Here is a 21133-nt window from a genome sequence, read left to right as displayed (position 1 = left end):
AAGGGAAATTTTCCCATTCTGCACCATACGGTGTCGTTGAAGTCTCGACCATATAACGTTCAACATTTCAAGCGTTCGTTTATTTGACATAGACCTACTGTTCAAGACGAACCTGCATGAGTGGATGGAGCACTGTAAATTCTTACTGGGGATAGCGCCCACAACCCTCCTGGACATGGGCAGTCATTACTAAATACAACATTGGGTACTGACTAACATTTCTATGATATTACATTGGGATAAAATGGCTAGGCTTGAAATGACCTCTGGGTCGATAGCCTAGTAATCTCCTATGATAAATAAATGGAGGCATTAACGAGGGCATGGGAATTTAACTAATTAGTACAAAACAAATACAATGTTATAAGTTAATAATGAAACTAACAAATACAATTTTGCAAGTCACCAAGTTTGAAATTTCACAAAGAATCACTGTGGAGCCTGTATGACTGCTTTCTAGGGAAACACTTTTTTAACATGTTTAAATTGCCACATATAATCTACAATACGGGATGGGATTACAAAGAAAATGAAAAAACCTGTAGTAATAGCTTCTATTGTTACTGCCTTGCACTACACATATATGTCCTCTCTCAAAAAAAAAAATCTTTTACTCCAACCTTAACCTCCTTTAGCTGTTTTAGTTGAGTCTAAAATAGAAGCTGCTGTTAAAAAAGGGATAATTAGTAGGAAATATTAAAAAACTATATTATAACTACTAGAATAAATCAGAAGAGGTTAGAAAAGAGAATGAAAGCAATTTACAAAGGAACAATGGGAGGACACAAGACTGGTACAGAAAGTGTGGCGTGAGTACAATGGAACCACATTTAAATACACAAATACATACAACTTCAAAAGTAAGAGTTCTTGCATTTTGTTATTTAAGCTTCTAGCATTAAGCAGTAGTAGCCCAGTCTTGTATGAATTAGAATTAAATCCTGCAAAGTTAAAAAATGCCAGTAGAAGCCCAATAAAGTATTCAGATTGAAGATCAAACAGGAATATTCATCTGTAAGTATGAGTAAAGACACTTGTAAGCTGGAGAATAAAATACTTGAAATTTATTCCAAAACACAAAGTTAGATAAGCGCTTTCGAAGCGATCCTCTTCATCAGACCTTAATACACAAATAAATTAGCACACAAGGTTTAAATAAAACCAACAACCAATAACAATTCTTTGAAAATCAGTGAAGCAACCCTCTTTTTTTCAAGAGAGGTTTTAAGGACACAGCAGTGTTAAGGCCAGGTGATAAGTATGCCTTAAAGTCCATTATCCACCTTAATTCAGCATATTCAGTTTCATTGTTAATGTCACCTTCTCTAAAACTCATTCATTTTCTGCAAAACCAAAAATGTAAAATTGTGCTGGTCACCACAATCTAAAACATGCTTGGCTAGTGCATTAGTGAGCTTGCTGTTCCTAATATCATTACAATGTTCCATTACCCTTTCCTTTAAAGTTCTGTTGGTTTTACCCGTGTAGAATGCACTACAAAGATTACACTTAGCAAAATACACAATGTTTTCAGTAGAGCAATCTGCATAAAATAAAAACTCTACAGACATCTGATGCACAGGGTGTAAAGTCATGCAGGTAGACCAAATACTTTTACAAATTATGCAATTTCTACAAGAAAAAGTCCCTCTATGCTGAGAGACAAACCTGTCACATATTTTCTTCTGTTTGTAACAAAGTTTCTTTTTCAAATTCTTGCCATGTTTGAAACTAAAACTGGGTATAGAACCAACAACACAATTGATTTCAGGGTCAGTAAGGAGAATGGGCCAGTTCCTTTTAATAATGTCACATGTCTTATCACCTGGCCTTAACAGTGCTGTGTCCTTAAAAACTCTCTTGAAAAAAAGAGGGTTGCTTCACTGATTTTTAAAGAATTTTTATTGGCTGTTGGTTTTATTTAAACCTTGTGTGCTAATTTATTTGTGTATTAAGGTCTGATGAAGAGGACTGCCTCAAAAGGGCTTACCTAACTTTGTGTTTTGGAATAAATTTCAAGTATTTTATTCTCTAGCCTACAAGTGTCTTTACTCATACTTAAATTTATATTCTTGGGGTCTTGGTTCCACCATCTCTCTACTTCCTACAGTAATATTCATCTCTCAAAATGTGTACCACAATTTTGCAATCGAAAAGCTGTAGGTCATTAAAACAAAGATTCATTGACAGTAAGCAATTCATTCCTACGTAACCCGGGCACTTCTTCAGAGTGACAGTTTAACAACATAAATCAATTAAATAGGCAAGATACAAATTAAATGGTTAAATATAACAACCAATTAACAAAGCCATGAAATACAGTGTAAATATAAATCACTTATACCTGTAATAAACAGATAAAAATCACATACCAGATTCAACGTTTAAAATCCTCTTTTTAAATGACATCGATTGCCCTGAAATATTCCCTGCAGTCCAACATATTTTATAATTCGCAACTCCTAAGACACCTAAGGTTGCTCCCAAGCCAAGGAGTTTTTCTTTTCTCATTTTTTTACTTCTCATCCTTATTGCTTTTGATTCTTATACGAAAATATGTCAGAAGATCTAGAAATTCTATTTCTTTGGCAACACTGCCTCATTCAAATTTTTTATACTCCAGTTAAGTTGGCTACTATGTTTCCAGAGGTCTCTTCCAGGTCCTGGAGATGCAGGTCAAATGAAAAGTGACATTCATGCATCTCTTTTGGGACTGCTTAGAGCTACCTGGCCTTAAAGTGAAGCATCACCTCATTTGAGATCAGCTCTCAACTGGGAAAATCATTATGAGTCTCATTGTTTTTGACAGGATATGCCACTCCTTTTACTTTCAGGATCAGGCTATAATCTACTACAGCTAATACTACTACTGCTGGCCAAGAATATTAACTAGATCATGGCAACAAAGACCCACCTAAAATAAAAGATCTGGACTTTTATGATTAGGGAGAACAGGGAGTATACAGATGCTCCTATGGTCAGAGATACAGCGACTCAAAAATGGGCTGTAGGACCAAGGATGTGGGGAGGGGTTATCCACAACTTCAATGAGACAGACTCAGTCCTTCGGTGAGATTAGATCCTATTCAATGCCTTGGCTCTTCGCAATCTCACGAGTCAATAAAATATATTGGGGCTGAATTCTTTTGCAAAATATTTGGGCTTTTAGCTATATTTTATGAGTCAGTTGCCAGTTGAGTTAAACAGAAGCAATAAGCAGCTGCAAATGGTCAGTGCAGTTTTACTTTTTATTTGAATATGGTACAAAGTGATACTGCCATAGTACCATAACTACTATGCATCTAGTCAATAGCTGATGTTTGGATGTTGACATTGTATGTACCAAAGTTGCTTTTCAAAAAAAAAAAAAAATAAAAAAAAGATATCAGAAATGATCAAAGACAAACAAAAAAATTCTTGCTGCACCTTACAACTGAAGAAATTAGATAATTTTGCTGCAACTTAGACTGCAATATCACAAATCACTTCTAGTGTGGGACCTTGACAAAAAGTACAGTTGTGTACCTACCATAAATGTAGATGTTCGAGTGTATTCACTGTTGCAGTCATTACACTTGGGTTATCCTACTGGCAGGCTACCCGCAGTCGTCCTGAATTCCAAAGTCCTGGTCTGGCGTTGGTTGCTGTCACCTCCTCCCTGACGTCAGTGTGCCAGGGGTATATAAGATGCAGCCGACGCCATTTTCTTCAGTTTTTCTTGCCCCAGATGTCAGGTGTCCCCAAGAAGGTAAGCAATACATATTGCTTATAAAAAAACATACCGTAAAATAAACAATACCTTCATCTACAAGCAAATACACCACATAGGTTGTATAGGATAGAGAAATATAGAGAAGTCCCAGCAAAGAAAGGGGGATGGTGGGTGGGTAACCTGGACTGCAACAGTGAATACACTTGAACATCTACATTTATGGTACGTACACAACTGTACTATGTTCATCGTGTTTCACTGTTGCAGTCATTACACTTGGGTTGAATCCCAAAGCTGAGGTAGGGCGGCTGGGTCTAAATAGGATTAGGAGTGGCTGTTTGCAGTGGCAAAGCCTGCTCTGGATTTAGAGTAAAGAGGTAAGTGGTAATGCCTGGTAAAAGTGTGCACTGAACTCCAAGTTGCAGCCTCTAAGATGTCTTTGGTTGGTACTCCTCTAAGGAAGGCTGCTGCTCTGGCTGAATGTGGCCTAATATTCTTAGGCACTGACTTGCCATGGTGTGCATAGCAGAAGCGAATGCAGTGTCCTATCCATTTTGAAATAGGATGCTTTGAAATAGCCTTTCCTTGTGATCTTGCAGTATATGCCACAAAACGTTGCTCAGTTTTTCTGAAACTTTTGTTTTGTCCAAGTAGAAGCGTAGCTGCCTGTGTATGTCCAAAGAGTGCAGAAGTCTCTCCCCTTTATTCTGAGGATTTGGATAAAAAGTTGGCAAATGAATGGTTTGGTTAAGAGCCACACTGGATACTACCTTTGGCATAAATGTTGGGTTTGTCTTTAGAGAAACCCTGTCCGGGTGAAAAATGATAAAAGGTTCCACTGCCATTAATGCCTGTAACTCTGAGTATATCCCTCATTGGTGAGATCTGATCATAAACTAATCTCACTGGAAATCCACATCCCGCCCCCACCCCAAACAAAAAAGACCATAGTGAAGAACTTCTCTAAAGCAAACTTCACACTACTCAAGACTGGTGTGGTATCCTTCAAGGCCCCTGAGTCAGAGGAAACCACAACCCAAGCTGCGGAAGCCCTTACAAATGCCTTCTATGAACACCTCCAGGACTGCATGGATCAGGCAATCCCAAATAAAACCAAGACTCTTTCCACAAAGGGCAAACGTCCAGTCTGGTGGACCCCAGCCATTAACAAACTTTACAATAAGAGGAGAAAGCTATTACATGATAGAACAAAATCCATAAAAGGGAAGTCACCCTGATCATTATTAGTAAAAAAATACGAGCACTCATAAAATCAACTAAGGCCAATTTTGAGAGAAAAATTGCCATGGATTCAAAGGACAATCATAAGGCCTTTTTCAGCTATGTTAGGAACCTGGGTGGAAACTCACAGATATGCTCAGAATTAGTCCAAAATGATACAAAAATCACTGAACCCACAGACATTGCCAACATACTGGTAGACAGGTTCAGTGCAAACTTCACCCTCTCCCTAAAGGAGAGATAACTATCCCCACCGAGTGTAGCCTCCCGACATCTCAAATGCGCAGGTGCAAGCTGCCCACTCTAACGCTAAAAACACAGCATCAATGGTACCGGATGGTGTCCCCGGCTGTGTGCTACGCTAAATGAGGAATTAAACCCGCACATAAGGCAGCTGTTTAATCTCAGCCTTACCACAGGATACGTGCCCAAGGAGTGGCGTGACGGCAACTGTGGTCCCACTCCACAAAGGTGGCCTCACGGACCCTGGTAATTACCGCCCCATAAGCTTAACAAGTCTAGTCTGCAAAGCTATGGAGAGGATCATAATGGAGCTCATAAACAAAGATATAGGGGACTTGCAGACATTGGACCCGACCCAGTTTGGCTTTGTCAAGGGAAGATCATGCCTTTTGAACTTGGTCGACTTCTTCGAAATAGTCACCAAGGCCATTGATGAGGGAAAGGCCTACCTTGACCTTGCAAAGGCTTTCGACACAATACCCCACTCGGGTATTGTAGAAAAACTTACCAGCTTAAATGTAAACCCATATGTCACAAGATGGGTTGCAAACTGGCTTAAGGACAGAACCCACAGGGTTAGAGTTGCTGGCGCTGTGTCAGACTCCAAGCCGGTCACAAGTGGTGTCCCACAGGACTCGGTCCTTGGTCTCTATTGTTTGGCATCTACTTCTCAGAAGTACAGGCCAACATGGGAGGACTTTTGACAAAGTTTGCAGATGACTGCAAACTGGGCCATAGTGGAAAGTGCATCGACACTGATATCCTTCAGAAGGACTCACGGAAACAGATAGCTGGTGCCAGAGCCATGGCCTGAAGTTAAACGCCAAAAATGTATAGTCATACCTTCGGGAAAAACAAGGTAACCCTAAGCTACCATATAGGTGGCAATCCACTAAGCACAGAAGAGGTTACCAGGGACCTGGGGACCCAGGTTGACAGTGGCCTTTCTTTGACACTCACATTGCTAAAGTGGTTAGAAAGACCTTCTACATTGCCCACCTGATCATGAAGGGATTCACATCCAGATCTAGTGAGGTCATTGTTCCCTGTACTCTTCACTTATCAGACCAATGATCGAGTACAATGCCCCATTCGGGATGCATCTCACCAGACATCTGCAGCAATTGGAGAGACCCCAAAGTTCCTCACCAAAAGGATAAGGACTCCAAAATCTGTCATATGCTGCCAGATTGAAGAAACTCCAGCTCTATTCAGTCGCATACCGTCTGCTCAGAGGTGACATGTGCCTGACATACAAGGCCATGTCCAACCCGAATTAATGGACATGCTCCACCTCAAAAATCCAAATCCACCAAAACCACTAGAGCAAGCGACTTAAACCTTAGCACGGATATAAATAGGACGTGCTGGAGGGATAGATTTATCACTCAGAGACTCCCTATGCTGTGGAATAAAATCCCGGTCCATGTGAGGCAGAGCACCTCGCTGACTCTGTTCAAGAGAAATCTAGACCTGTGGATGGGAGATCGTAGGTTTACCCCGGGAATCATCTCTGGGTCACTGCTGGACAGAGGCACAACAAACTAATGGGCACAGTATTTTTTCATATAAGGGGTGGCGTAAGCCACAATAATTTGGGCTAGGCTTATAAATGCCTTAGGGCAGATAGCCTAGTATAAACCTATGAACCTATGAACCTATGAGACTCTTCTTGCTGAAGTTATTGCTAGGAGCAGAGCAGTTTTCCATGATAAGAATTTTATCTCAGCTGTATTGGCTGGCTCCAAAGGAGGAAGTGTGAGCTTTTCCTAGACAAAGTTGAGGTCCCCATGTAGGTATCGGTGCTCTCCTTGGGGGTCTTATGTTTTTTGCCCCTCTGAGGTACTGTCTTAGCAGTGGATGTGAGAAAATAGGAGATTCCGTATTGTAATGAGCTGAAATGGCAGAGGCATAGATCTTAACTGATGAGAAGGATAGGCCTTTGTCCAGCATCTCAGTTAGGTATTGTAAAATCTGAGGAATATTTGGAACAAGCGGTTCAAGTCCTTGTGCCTGGTTCCAAGCACAGAATCTCTTCCATTTTTCTGCATAAGATTTTCTGGTGCTGGGCCTCCTGGCTTCCAAAATGACATCCATAACTGCTTTAGAGAGAGGTGTGTTCTGAGTGGTTATATTATTCTCCATGCAGCCAGATTTAAGGTTCTGAGTTGGCTGTGCAGGATCTGATTGTTTTGTTGGGTCAGAAGATGAGGAATTTGAGGTACAGTCCAGGCTGGGCCTTGAGACAAGCTCTTTAGGATTGGGTACCAGTGCTGGCGTGGCCAGTCTGGGGCAATCAGAATAATTTTTGGCTTCTCGTGTCTGACTTTTAGGAGTACCTTTGGGAGGAGAGGCACTGGTGGAAAGGCATAAACTGTTAGGGTTTTCCAGCTGAATGATACAGCATCCACCTTTCATGCTTGTGAGTGATAAGTCCTTGTGCAGAATCTCTGTAGTTGGCAGTTGTAAGGGGAGGCAAATAGATCCATGTCTAGGCATCCCCATTTCCTTGTTATCATGCTGAAGACTTGTGGATCTAGTTTCCACTCGTGAGGGTCCATGAGGTTTCTGCTTAGTTAGTCTGCCAGAGTATTTTTCTTTCCTGGCAGGAATTGTGCCTGCAGATGTACTTGATAGGTCAGTGCTGTGTTCCACAAAGTCATGGCTTGCCTGCAGAGGGGGTAGGAATGTGTGCCCCCTTGCTTGTTTATGTACCACATGACTGTAGTATTGTCCATCTTTAGCAATAGTTGTCCTGGATGTACTAGATCCTTGAAGGCTGTCAGGGCATTCTGTACAGCTAGCATCTCTTTTTGACTGATATGAAGATGCATTTAGTCTGCGGGCCACGTGCCCTGAATACATTTTCCCGCCATGTGTGCCCCCCAGGCATAATCCAATGCATCTGTTGTTAGTGTCTGCCTGGCTGTGGGTAAAGTGAAAAGCTGTCCCTTGTTGTGGTGACAGGCCAGTGCCCACCATCGAAACTTTTATTGCAGGCAGGGAATGAGAGTTATTGTTTCCAGGCTGTGGCAATGTTGAGTCCAAACACTTTTTAGATACCATTGTAGCTTCCTCATCTGCAGTCTTGCATATGGAATTAGCAGGATGCAGGATGCCATGAAGCCCAAGGCCTGCAGAATTTTTCTTGCAGGTAGCTGGGTCTTTGTTGCCATCATTTGAAAGTAATGAGTCAGTTGCCTTTGTTTGTCTGGCGTGAGATAAGCCACCTGGGCAATTGTATTTAAGCTTGCACCCAGGAATATTATCTCTTGAGAGGGCGCTAGTTTTGATTTCTTTTCCTTTACTGTGTACCCAAGGCAAATTAGTAATCTTTTTACAAACGTCGGATGCTTTAGCAGAATGTCCTTGCTCTCTGCTTGAATAACGCAGTCGTCCAAGTAGGGATATATCTGAATTCCTTTTTGTCTGCAAAATGCAATTACTGGTGCCAGGCATTTTGTGAAGACCCTTGGTGCAGTAGATAAGCCAAAGGGCAGTGCAGAGAATTGGTAATGCATTCAGCCAGCTATGAATCTGAGGTATCTTCTGCAAGACTGTCTGATTGGGACATGCAGGTATGGCTCTTTGAGGTCCAAAGTAACTAGCCAAGCCTTCTTGCCCAGCATGGGTAGAAGTTGCTGCAGTGTCAACATTTTGAAATTTGGAACGTCCAGGAAAGTATTTAGAGTAGACAGGTCCAGTATTGGTCTCCAGGCTTTGTTCTTTCTGGGTACCAAGAAAAGTCGAGTAAAATCCTTGCCCCTGCTCTTGCTGTGGTACTTGTTGAATAGCCCTCATGTCCATGAGAGCAGAAATTTGTTTTTGTGCTTCTGCCCATTGATTGTGTGGCAGGTCTGGCATACCTTTTGGCCTTGGTGGGGTGTGAAAGTGGAACCTGCAACCCTGAGAAACAATATTCAGTATCCATTTGTCCTGGGTGATCATGTGCCAATTTTGTGAGAAAAGTGCTAGTTTTCCCCCTAAGGGTGCTGCCAAAAGGTAAGTGCTTGGCATTGGTAGAGGAAAGTCATTGGGACTGTTTCCTATAAAGTTGCGATTTGTCTTCTCCGCCTTTGGGGGCCAAAGCACCCCACTGTTTAGATCTGTATGAGCCTTGGGGCTGAGATCTGCCTCCTGGGCATCTGTATCTGCCTCTTTGTGGCCTGTCTGACACTGGAAAGGACCAATTTTTAGAAGGCCAGTTACTGCTAAATCTGGGTGGCTGAACCTGTAAGAAATCCTTTACTGTCTGCATTGATTTTGCTTTATCCTCCATTTTCTTTAACATCTCTTCTGCCTTAACACCAAACAAAGTATCATGCTGTAATGGAGCATCCAATAATTTTGCTTTAACATGATCAGGTAAACTCTGTTCTCTTAACCAAGCATGCCTTCGAATGACAAAACCTGTAACTGCGGCTCAGCAAGAAGTCTAATGAATCAAAACCACATTGCAAAGTATGCTTTCCCACTTGTTCAGCTGCATGCAATAAATCCTACATTTCCTTGTTTTCAGGACATTCAGAGCTTGTAAGCATTTTCTGTTTTAGCAAAGACATTAGGTATTGTTGACATTTAAGCATGTGAAACTGGCAGTTTAAAGCCCTTACAGCTAAAGTAGCAGAGGTGTAAACTTTTTCCCATCAGTCCAGTGCTCTAGAATCCCTATCAGAGGGAACAGGGTTTTTTGCAGTGGAAGCCTTGACCCCTTTGGGACCCTGAGAAATTGTTTCTGGGTCAGCAGCAGGGTTTTTATAAAGACATTTATGAGAATCTGGAACCCTGTAGTACCTGTCTGGCTTGACTGGTGCAGGGGGTAAAGAATCGGGAGACAAACTGGATTCAGAAAAAACATCATCAACAATATCTAGTACAGGGGGGATAACAAGAGGCCTGTGCTGAGGCAATAAAAGAAAGTCTCTGAGCCTTTTCTTAGATTCTGAATAATCCTGGCTCTCCCAATGGAAATGCTCCCTCATGGTGTGCAGGGTTTCCCCAAAAGTGTAGTCCTCAGGAGGAGAGGCTGAAGGGATAGATTCTGCAGCATCAGAGTCCTCATAGGAAGGAAGAGAATATCCCTGTTCAGAAGAGGAATCAGAGGAAATAGAAACCTGGTCAGAGGAATCATCGTCAGTGTCTTGCCTAGGCCTTTTATCAGGAGGGGGATGGGAACCCCTGATCAAAGTAATTAGGTCCTCGGCCATTTTAAGCATCTGATTCTTTGACATGGATGACTGTCCAGGAGAATGCTGTACTTGTTTCTTTATCTTTAAAGGTGTTGTAGACTTTGCCTTGGCTGCTGAAGTGATCTTGATAGTAAGCTGTGTAGGTCTGAAAACACCCTCAGAAGCCGATGCCTGCTCAGCGGCTCCGGACACATCTGAGGGAATAGTTTCCGTAGGCCCAATACCTTGAGTTTCCAGAGGCCTAGTTGTCTCCACGTGGGAGTCGGAGGCAGCCTGTGGCTCTGAGGTAGCGGGTGTCAGGGGCTGCAAAAGCGCCTCACTGAGAACCGGCGACTGGCCTAGAAGAGGCTTCGTCGTCGGTTTTGGACCTCGGATGCCTGTCCTTTTCTTTGTCCTTGCGCTTTTTATGAATTCCGGTCATCGGTTGTACCGATGGCATTATATAGTTAAACCTTCAGCCAAAGTAATGCAAAGCAAAATCGAACTGACGCTTAACAGTGCGTTGGTTGAATCCAGCACAAAACCGACAACTAGCAACGTTGCGGTCAGGGCCTAGGCAAGGAATACAGTTTGTGTCTTTCGGCTTTTCCCGGTTAGGGGTTCGCCACAGCGGAACTCCGGTCTGCTAATGATTGGCAGTAGATTTTTATGTACTGGCTTGCCGGGCCTAACGCACAACCTTCAACAAAGGAACGTCCATTCACACATGTCGCTACACAGAAGACGCTCTAACTAAGAATCGAAGGGCAACGTCTAACTGAGGCGACAACGCTACCACAGCACCACCACCACAGAATAGGCAAGGAATACAGTAAGAATGAAAATCCTTATGAGGTATTTGCTTCCCACAAGAAATACAATTGTTAACTTTTACTGACATCGGTCTGGAGCAAGAAAAAGTTTCCCCAACGGGGTACTTAGCTTTACTGAAGACTTCGGATCTGAAATTCAATTTCAAAAATCTCAGGAGTCGACCGGCACTTGCGAACTGCTTTTGCTTTGGGCACCACGCGGCAAGAAAGACTGAAGAAAATGGCGTCGGCTGCATCTTCTATACCCCTGGCGCACTGACGTCAGGGAAGAGGCAACAGCAACCGACGCTGGACCACGACTTTGGAATTCAGGCCAACTGCGGGTAGCCTGCCAGCAGGATAACCCAAGTGTAATGACTGCAACAGTGAAACACGATGAATATCTGGTTTCCCAAATCAGGCCTCCAAATTAACCCCCAATATATCGAACTCCATGAACTTTGTGACTGCTGCCAAATTTTCACTGGCCCCGCCTATATTTTTCTGGGACATCTACGGTAACTATCTAAACTTTCAAAACCATGTAACCACCCCACCCTCTCCTAACCTATTTTCTTCTTCCCCATTTTAACAGCACATTTAATTTACACGGATTTCATTATTGTACATTTACCTTGTTTATAATAGTTTATCTCTTACTGTTAGTCTAGTTTACTCAGACCATCATTGTGAAAAAACAGAATCCTGCATTTCATAATATCTGGTTTCCTTGCACATATCATTGTGAAAAAACGGAATCCTGCATTTCATATCGGGTTTCCTTGCACATCATTTTTTAATGCAAAAGTAAAAGAACAACTATGCGTTGCACTTACATTCCTAGAATGTGAATGTTGAGCAGTGTCAGTGGCGCAACAGGTAGCACACTTGCCTTTGGTTTAGAAGGCCATAGGTTCTATTCCCACACCAGAAAGACTGGTGACACAGCAGTGCAACATAAGGGTGGTACTGTTGTCCTGAGCATGTGGTCCTTCAGATGAGACATTAAACAGAGGCTTCATCTGCTTTAGTGGGTGGTACCTCAGGTAGATGTGAAAGATCCCACGGCACCTATCTAAAGTGTATGGGATGTTCTCTGATGACCTTGATAAATTTCACCTAGTAATGCAAATACCAACTTAGGGCTCCCCTGAAAAGAGGCTACTAGTCTAGTGGGACTAACCTGGTCAACAAAGGATAATAAAGTCACATGATTTTTCTCCAATACGTTTCCTTGGTTGAGCTTAGTCTGGCTAGTGTATCTTACTGTCTTCTGGCTGAAGTAGCCTTACCAATTAAACATTTTTTACAGGAATGGTCAAGCAAGGTCTAGGACAATGACAGAGAAAAACATGGGAGAAATACTTAGGTCCTTAAGGACAAAATACCAGTGTTTACTGTAACAGAAAATACAAGTGAAGTTATAAGGACCAGTGGTTCATATCCTGAAACACAAAGCCAACGTTTGTGATGCACACCTTAGACCTATATAGCATGAAATGAAACTTACTGAATTACCTTACTGTCTTGTCTACATTATCCATTGCTGCTAGGTTCGGCCTGCCAATAACTGAATTCACTTTCCCAAAATTAAGATGAATACATTGCAAAAGTAGACGAGAGTACAGATGATTAAATAATGAAAATTATCCAACATTCAGACAGTAATATTTAAAATAATTTTATAAAGTAAACACTTCCTCAAGCATGTTGAGGAAGTGCCAGCTTCCTTCTGATTACATAAAACAAAGACTAGTTTCGTTACTTGCCTTCTGCTCTGCAGTCACGGTCAGACTTTGTAATCGAATGGTCATGTTACTGAGGCTCTGTTCAAAGGCTGCTACCAGGTGAGCCTACAAAAATGAAACAAAGTAACCTGAGCCAAAGCCATCAAAACAGAAAAAATAGAACACTGAAGAAAATGAATTTGTTTTAATTGCAGATCTCATCTTTTGCTTTGACTTCTGTTCACAAGACACCTCACACAGGTACAGTCACTTTCAAGGTGTGTTTCTCCTTTCAACAGACAAATTACAATGCTTTTAGTGTCTAATACAAAACATGTACGAATGTATGAACATGCTAAAACAACAATGCCTGAAGGCAGTGGGCTAAAGGGCAGTCACCTTCAATCATCTATGTCTGAAAGGGGAAGTTAAAAGGTGTAGTCTTAGTAGAAATCCACGCGACCACAGGGAGGACATGCAGACTCCACGTAGAAGGCACCCCAGCCGAGAATCGAACCAGAGAACCTCTTGCTATGAGGTGACAATGCAAAACACTGCACCACCGTGGCCACCCAAAACCAAACTAAACTGTAAAAAAAAAATAATAATAATTAATATTACAAAGGAGATAAAATAATTGCTGGAAGGCTCTTAATATTATAAAGGAAATAAAATATTTGCTGGAAGGCTCTTTAGAAAATGGAAGGAATAAGCTGTATTGAAATAAATACAATATGTTGTGCCTGCTTATGTGAAGGTATGCCTTGTTGAATCTAGCTTTGTTTGTATAACTTGAGCACTAATCCAGACCATCTTTTTTGGAGAAGGTCCCCCTGCCCCTAGTGGCAGGAGTGTGCAGTTAGAACTTGTCTGATCGAAGACTGCTGGAATGGGGCTCATTTTAGCTTTTTATTGGTTAATTGGTTCATTTTTTTTAATCAGTTTGCTCATTTGCTACTGTTGTATTTAAAAAAAAATATATATATATATATATATATATATATATATATATATATATATACACACACACACACACACAAACGCACACACACACTTTATGCATTGCCGCTTAGCTAGGGTTAAACTATTCCTGGCGCCATGAAGTCTTCTCTTCAAATTTTCCCTTAAAATAAACATAGAGTATTCCCCCAAAATAGGGACAATAGACTGGTCTGCATTATTTATATGAACATCAAAAAGCAACCATCCTTACCAACTTTAATAGGAAAACAAGGGACATGTGCTTTTGTTTAAATGTTTTGGATTTTATTTTTATTTTATTTTTATTTTATTTTACATTTGTTTACCGGGCTAGTCCAACTGGATATATTTCCATTTTCAGCAGAGGCCCGGGGAGAAAAGCTCCACATTAAGGTTAATACAAACAAGTCATTACATAAAGAAAGCAAATAGTTAGTAAAAAATACATACAGAAATAAGGTTCAATCTAAAATATAGTAGGAGAAAATTTATACTAGGAAGGACATTTACTTCTATTTACAGTATAGGATTAGGGGAGTTATACATTAGTAAAACATTCATAAAGAGTAAATTTGCATAAGCAATTACAAACATACAACCATACAGCGTTGTTAATTAAATTGTATCTGAGACTAATTAACAAAGGTGTTTTGAGATAGTTCTTCAGAAGGGAGTGAGTAGAAAGAGGTAAGAGAAGGTAAATATGAGAAGAGTCATTAGTAGAATCATAGGATTAGTCAGGATTGATGCATGGGCATAGCCAGAGTGTTTTTAGGTGTTGTTTGAGCTTTTGTTTAAAGAGGAAGGGTGATGATGTAGTACTTAAAGTGGTAGGTAGTGAATTCCAGTGTTTACCTATGGTGTTGGAGAATAGTGAATCACCTGCAATGTTATTGGACTTAGTTAGCTTCACAAGAAGTTTATTAGAGGAGCGTAGTGAATTTAGATTAGAATAGGGAGAAATAAGGTCAGAAAGTATAGGGGTATTTTTCGGATGGTGAAATATCCTGTGAATAAAGGTAAGTTGGGAGAGTAATAGTGTATTTTTCAGTTCTAGCCAGTTTAGTTGTAGTAGATTTTGACAGTGGTGAGTTCTAAATGGGTTTCCAGTAACAAATCTAGCAATGCTATTGTATGCATTTGCTAGTTTAGTAAGGTTATTTTTCTTTAAGTTAGTGTAGATGGGAGAGGCATAAAGAAGAGTAGAAATAAGATGAGAGTGAGCGAGTGTAATTTTGGCCTGTGGAGCTAGAAAGGTTTTAATTCTAAATAAGGAGCCAAGTTTTCTATTTACAGTTTTGATAGTATTATTAATGTGGTTATCAAAAGTGAGGTTATTGTCAATTGTAATACCTAACAGTTTTGTGGTAGAGTCAGGGACTATATGTGTACCATTATTGGAAGTAATAGAGAAGTCTAAGAGGGGGGACTTACTATTAGGTCTGAAAAGCAGGAGTTTGGTTTTATTGGCATTCAAAAGTAGGCAGCGTTTCAAGAACCATGCCTCAACAGTGGTAAATATGTTCTGTGTTAGGGTTTGTAGTTCAGAGGAGGTATTAGCAGAGCATATGAGAGTTGAGTCGTCTGCATATTGAATACATGTAGCTTGAGGTATTGCTACATGTAAGTCATTTATGAATAAAGAGAAAAGGAGGGGACCTAGGATGGAACCTTGTGGTACTCCAAGAGAGACTGGCAGAAGAGATGAAAGTGTGTTTTCCCAGAGAACAGCCTGTTGCCTGTTACTAAGATAGGAAGTAAACCATTGAATAGCTTTGGTATCAAGTGAGAGAGATTCAAGGGTTTTTAGGAGCAGATGGTGGTTTACCATGTCAAAGGCTTTTGACAGGTCTAAGAAGAGTGCAGATGTTAGGATACTATTATTGCGGTTTCTATTGATACACTCGGTAAATGATATGAGAGTTGTGGTAGTGCTATGAAATGGCCTAAAGCCATGTTGGCAGTTAGCTAGTAAATTGAATTGAGTTAAGTGGTGCATTAGCTGATGATGAATACATTTCTCCATAATTTTTGCTAAGGGTGATAGAGCTATAGGTCTATAGTTAGAATACTCTTTTGAGCTGCCTCCTTTATGTAAAGGGATTATGTGGGAAATTTTCCAGATAGCAGGGATGGTTCCTTCACTGATGGTTCTATTTATAAGGAGGGATATAGGATAAGCTACTGCTTCAGCTGCTTTTTGAAGGTATTCAGATGGTAACTGATCTGCAGATGGGGTACAGGGTTTGAGTTTTAGGCAGGTTGTGAAGAGATTTTTAATACATTTTTAAAAAGGATGTAGGAAGTAGAGATAGGTTGTAGTTGAAATATGGGGAGACTAGCAGGTATACACCAAATCAGTTGATTGTGTGGAGCCAATCAGACCTTCCAGACAGCTTATCACCGAAGTATACCAGGCAGATAAGGAGCACTTTATTATGGAAGTTTTATTAGTAAATTTAGGCAAACCAGTTTGCTTTAAAGGTAACAAAACCAATTTACCTATATTCTGTGACTCAGTGACTGCTAAAATTCTTTCTAAGAGATGCACTTGGTTACAAAATAAGGTTAATAAACCTCAGCAGATTTATAAAAATAAATCACTGTATTATGCTGCCATCTAGTGGCGTAAGGGGGGAAAGACCACAACTTTAGGGTACACAGGAAAATATACTTGGTGGGGGATAGGACGGCCTAGGTAGGTTACGTAGGTAGGATCCGCGAGTGTGCTGGCCCAATTCCAACAGGTCTTAGCAAATTTAAGTAAAAGTAGACGGTACTAAAGACACATACATTAAATCAATTAGGTCTATCAGCAACAGCCAAGCTGGGAAATATATAGGGATGCTTCCAGGTGCTGATACTTTGAGACACTGCGTTGAGGCTTCAGAGAAGTTTAGTTACTTGAGGGAAGTCATACAACAGTGGGGGACAACCCAATTAGGAGTACTTGGCTTCAAGGATTAAATCAATTAGGTCTATCAGCAATAGCCAAGCTGGGAAATATATAGGGATGCTTCCAGGTGCTGATACTTTGAGACACTGCGTTGAGGCTTCAGAGAAGTTTAGTTACTTGAGGGAAGTCATACAGCAGTGGGGGACAACCCAATTAGGAGTACTTGGCTTCCAGGGAGCAGCACACCACGCGGACAACCAAGGGACGCTTACACCAGGGAGATGGGCTTTTCAAAAAAAATAAATAAATAAATAACTCACTTTCCTCCATGTTATATATTTCTTCTTTGTTTCTCATCTGTTTCATGTCACATGCTCATCACATGACCATCCAAGATTTGGCATCAGTACTACTCTACACTGGCGGTCCCACAACAAGCACATTAGACTCTGTATTCTAGGTTAACAATCTCACTGTGAATATACTCCCAAACTGGATCACAAGTTATTTGTGGTAAATCAGTACTGTGTTTCACCTTTACCACAAAACAAAGTGCATGGGCAGCGGCATTTCGTGCTAATCATCTCATGTACTTTGTAAAGACTTTCACAAACCATGCACAATATTTCCCTAATTCCTTCAGGGTACTTTATCATTTTCCTGGAGTTACGACTCGCTCAGCTTTTCTACTGCTCTCTCTGCCTTCCGCTTATTAAATTCTGCACCAAAAGTTTTTTTCTCTAGGGCTACTGTCAAAGAATAAATGCCACCAGAGTGCCACATTTCCATGCTCATGCATACTGTCCACATATTCTCTGATACTCTCCCTGACCCCTTTCAGCTGCTCTCCATCCATTCACTGCGGTTTTCTACATTGTTCTGCAGTGCTTTAACACTAGCCAACATTCACAATATTTTCTGTTAGTATTTTCCCACGTTTCTCTTCCCTTTATTTTAACCGAAGCTCTTAAGTCTCCTTTCGCTGCTTCCTAAGCAACAGCTTCCTCTTCTGAATGCTACTTCCGGAGGCATTTATGCTACTGACTCCTTAAATGCCTGCCTTTTACCACAAATGACTGGTTGGGTAGTTTAGTAAGTACCTTTCCATTTCACCACGTATCCACTATTGTAAGGAAGTCCTTTTTAATCCCACAGCTAATAATGAAGGCTAAGTTGCCCAGATCCAGGCATGTTACTGCTCCTCTGTACTGACCACTCGTTAGGCCAATCACTGACTATAATGACTGTTGATATGTATTTGTTCAAACACTTCTCAAAGCTGGAAATGTGCAGACCATCTCAAAACCTTGTCGCTCTTCTCAGTATCATACAGGCTACTGACAAGCAACCTTTGCATCATGTACAGCACACCTCAATAGACTCTGCGCTGTCAGAATTATTACATGTTCAGACGTACAGCGGTATCAGAAATGTCTCAGGGGACCTCAATCTTTTCTGCAAGATTAACACAAAATGCTGGAGGGATAAGAATGTTATCATAGACAATACCACATCTGTGGAAAAGACTTCATCGCCACATAGTATTTCTCAATTTATTCAAATGTAACCTGAATGTATGAATAACTGCAGATTCACTTCTGGTTTAGCACAAGTGGCCCCCGTGGATAACGGAAACATGTGTACCCAAGCATGTACATGTGCGGCCTATCTTTGTTATGATTCACTTTGCAAGCTTCACTACCATTAGAATACAGGGCTAGACATTTTAAGGTTCTCAAAGATCACTGGCCCAGTAACTCAATGCAAGCTTTAAAATGCTAAAGGGTCAGGGTGGATGGCAATTTCCCAGAAGAAAGAAATAAGAGTAAGTAATTTGGATTACAAGTATACCTGGCATTGTATAAACGCAAAGCAGGAAATCATTGGAAGCAAATGCATGAAAAGCATGCGTACCCATCAGGAAGAACGGGACAGTGTCGACACGCGGTAGGAGATAAATGTACATAATAATGTAGCATCAGTTAGCATGAGCACTGATCAGGTAGAATGGGACAGTGTCGACACGCGGTAGGAGATAAATGTACATAATGTAGCATCAGTTAGCATGAGCACTGATCAGGTAGAATGAGACATGTCGACACGCGGTAGGAGATAAATGTACATAATGTAGCATCAGTTAGCATGAGCACTGATCAGGTAGAATGGGACAGTGTCGACACGCGGTAGGAGATAAATGTACATAATAATGTAGCATCAGTTAGCATGAGCACTCATCAGGTAGAATGGGACATGTCAACACGCGGTAGGAGATAAATGTACATAATAATGTAGCATCAGTTAGCATGAGCACTCATCAGGAAGAATGGGACAGTGTCGACACGCGGTAGGAGATAAATGTACATAATAATGTAGCATCAGTTAGCATGAGCACTCATCAGGTAGAATGGGACAGTGTCGACACGCGGTAGGAGATAAATGTACATAATAATGTAGCATCAGTTAGCATGAGCACTGATCAGGAAGAATGTGACAGTGTCGACACGCCGGTAGGAGATAAATGTACATAATAATGTAGCATCAGTTAGCATGAGCACTCATCAGGTAGAATGGGACAGTGTCGACACGCGGTAGGAGATAAATGTACATAATAATGTAGCATCAGTTAGCATGAGCACTGATCAGGTAGAATGGGACATGTCGACACGCGGTAGGAGATAAATGTACATAATAATGTAGCATCAGTTAGCATGAGCACTGATCAGGTAGAATGGGACAGTGTCGACACGCGGTAGGAGATAAATGTACATAATGTAGCATCAGTTAGCATGAGCACTGATCAGGTAGAATGGGACAGTGTCGACACGCGGTAGGAGATAAATGTACATAATAATGTAGCATCAGTTAGCATGAGCACTCATCAGGTAGAACGGGACAGTGTCGACACGCGGTAGGAGATAAATGTACATAATAATGTAGCATCAGTTAGCATGAGCACTCATCAGGTAGAACGGGACAGTGTCGACACGCGGTAGGAGATAAATGTACATAATAATGTAGCATCAGTTAGCATGAGCACTCATCAGGTAGAATGGGACATGTCGACACGCGGTAGGAGATAAATGTACATAATAATGTAGCATCAGTTAGCATGAGCACTGATCAGGTAGAATGGGACAGTGTCGACACGCGGTAGGAGATAAATGTACATAATAATGTAGCATCAGTTAGCATGAGCACTCATCAGGTAGAATGGGACATGTCGACAAGCGGTAGGAGATAAATGTACATAATAATGTAGCATCAGTTAGCATGAGCACTGATCAGGTAGAATGGGACAGTGTCGACACGCGGTAGGAGATAAATGTACATAATAATGTAGCATCAGTTAGCATGAGCACTGCTCAGGTAGAATGGGACATGTCGACAAGCGGTAGGAGATAAATGTACATAATAATGTAGCATCAGTTAGCATGAGCACTGATCAGGTAGAATGGGACATGTTGACATGCGGTAGGAGATAAATGTACATAATAATGTAGCATCAGTTAGCATGAGCACTGATCAGGTAGAATGGGACAGTGTCGACACGTGGTAGGAGATAAATGTACATAATGTAGCATCAGTTAGCATGAGCACTGATCAGGTAGAATGGGACAGTGTCGACATGTGGTAGGAGATAAATGTACATAATAATGTAGCATCAGTTAGCATGAGCACTGATCAGGTAGAATGGGACAGTGTCGACACGCGGTAGGAGATAAATGTACATAATAATGTAGCATCAGTTAGCATGAGCACTGATCAGGTAGAATGGGACAGTGTCGACACGCGGTAGGAGATAAATGTACATAATACTGTAGCATCAGTTAGCATGAGCACTGCTCAGGTAGAATGGGACATGTCGACAAGCGGTAGGAGATAAATGTACATAATAATGTAGCATCAGTTAGCATGAGCACTCATCAGGTAGAATGGGACATGTCGACAAGCAGTAGGAGATAAATGTACATAATGTAGCATCAGTTAGCATGAGCACTGATCAGGTAGAATGGGACAGTGTCGACACGCGGTAGGAGATAAATGTACATAATACTGTAGCATCAGTTAGCATGAGCACTGCTCAGGTAGAATGGGAAATGTCGACAAGCGGTAGGAGATAAATGTACATAATAATGTAGCATCAGTTAGCATGAGCACTCATCAGGTAGAATGGGACATGTCGACAAGCGGTAGGAGATAAATGTACATAATGTAGCATCAGTTAGCATGAGCACTGACCAGGCAGAATGGGACATGTCGACAAGTGGTAGGAGATAAATGTACATAATGTAGCATCAGTTAGCATGAGCACTGATCAGGTAGAATGGGACAGTGTCGACATGTGGTAGGAG

At 41.2% G+C, this 21133-nt stretch overlaps 1 protein-coding gene across 1 annotated transcript in view; it reads right to left on the bottom strand.

Annotated features, from left to right (window-relative positions):
- The window catches only part of LOC122810494 (neuron navigator 2-like), a 2968645-nt gene that overhangs the window by 499807 nt on the left and 2447705 nt on the right, over positions 1-21133 (bottom strand). Inside the window, exon 26 of the mRNA XM_044082075.1 lies at positions 12947-13030. Within this exon, the coding sequence (XP_043938010.1) occupies positions 12947-13030 (84 nt within the window). The remainder of the gene's footprint in view (positions 1-12946; positions 13031-21133) is intronic.

The sequence above is a fragment of the Protopterus annectens genome, chromosome 9.part0 (assembly GCF_019279795.1).
Source record: "Protopterus annectens isolate FY-2018-M chromosome 9.part0, PAN1.0, whole genome shotgun sequence".
NCBI classification, from domain to species: domain Eukaryota; kingdom Metazoa; phylum Chordata; order Ceratodontiformes; family Protopteridae; genus Protopterus; species Protopterus annectens.
The sequence above is the reverse complement of the archived record's forward strand: the minus strand, read 5'-3'. Positions and strand labels throughout refer to the sequence as shown.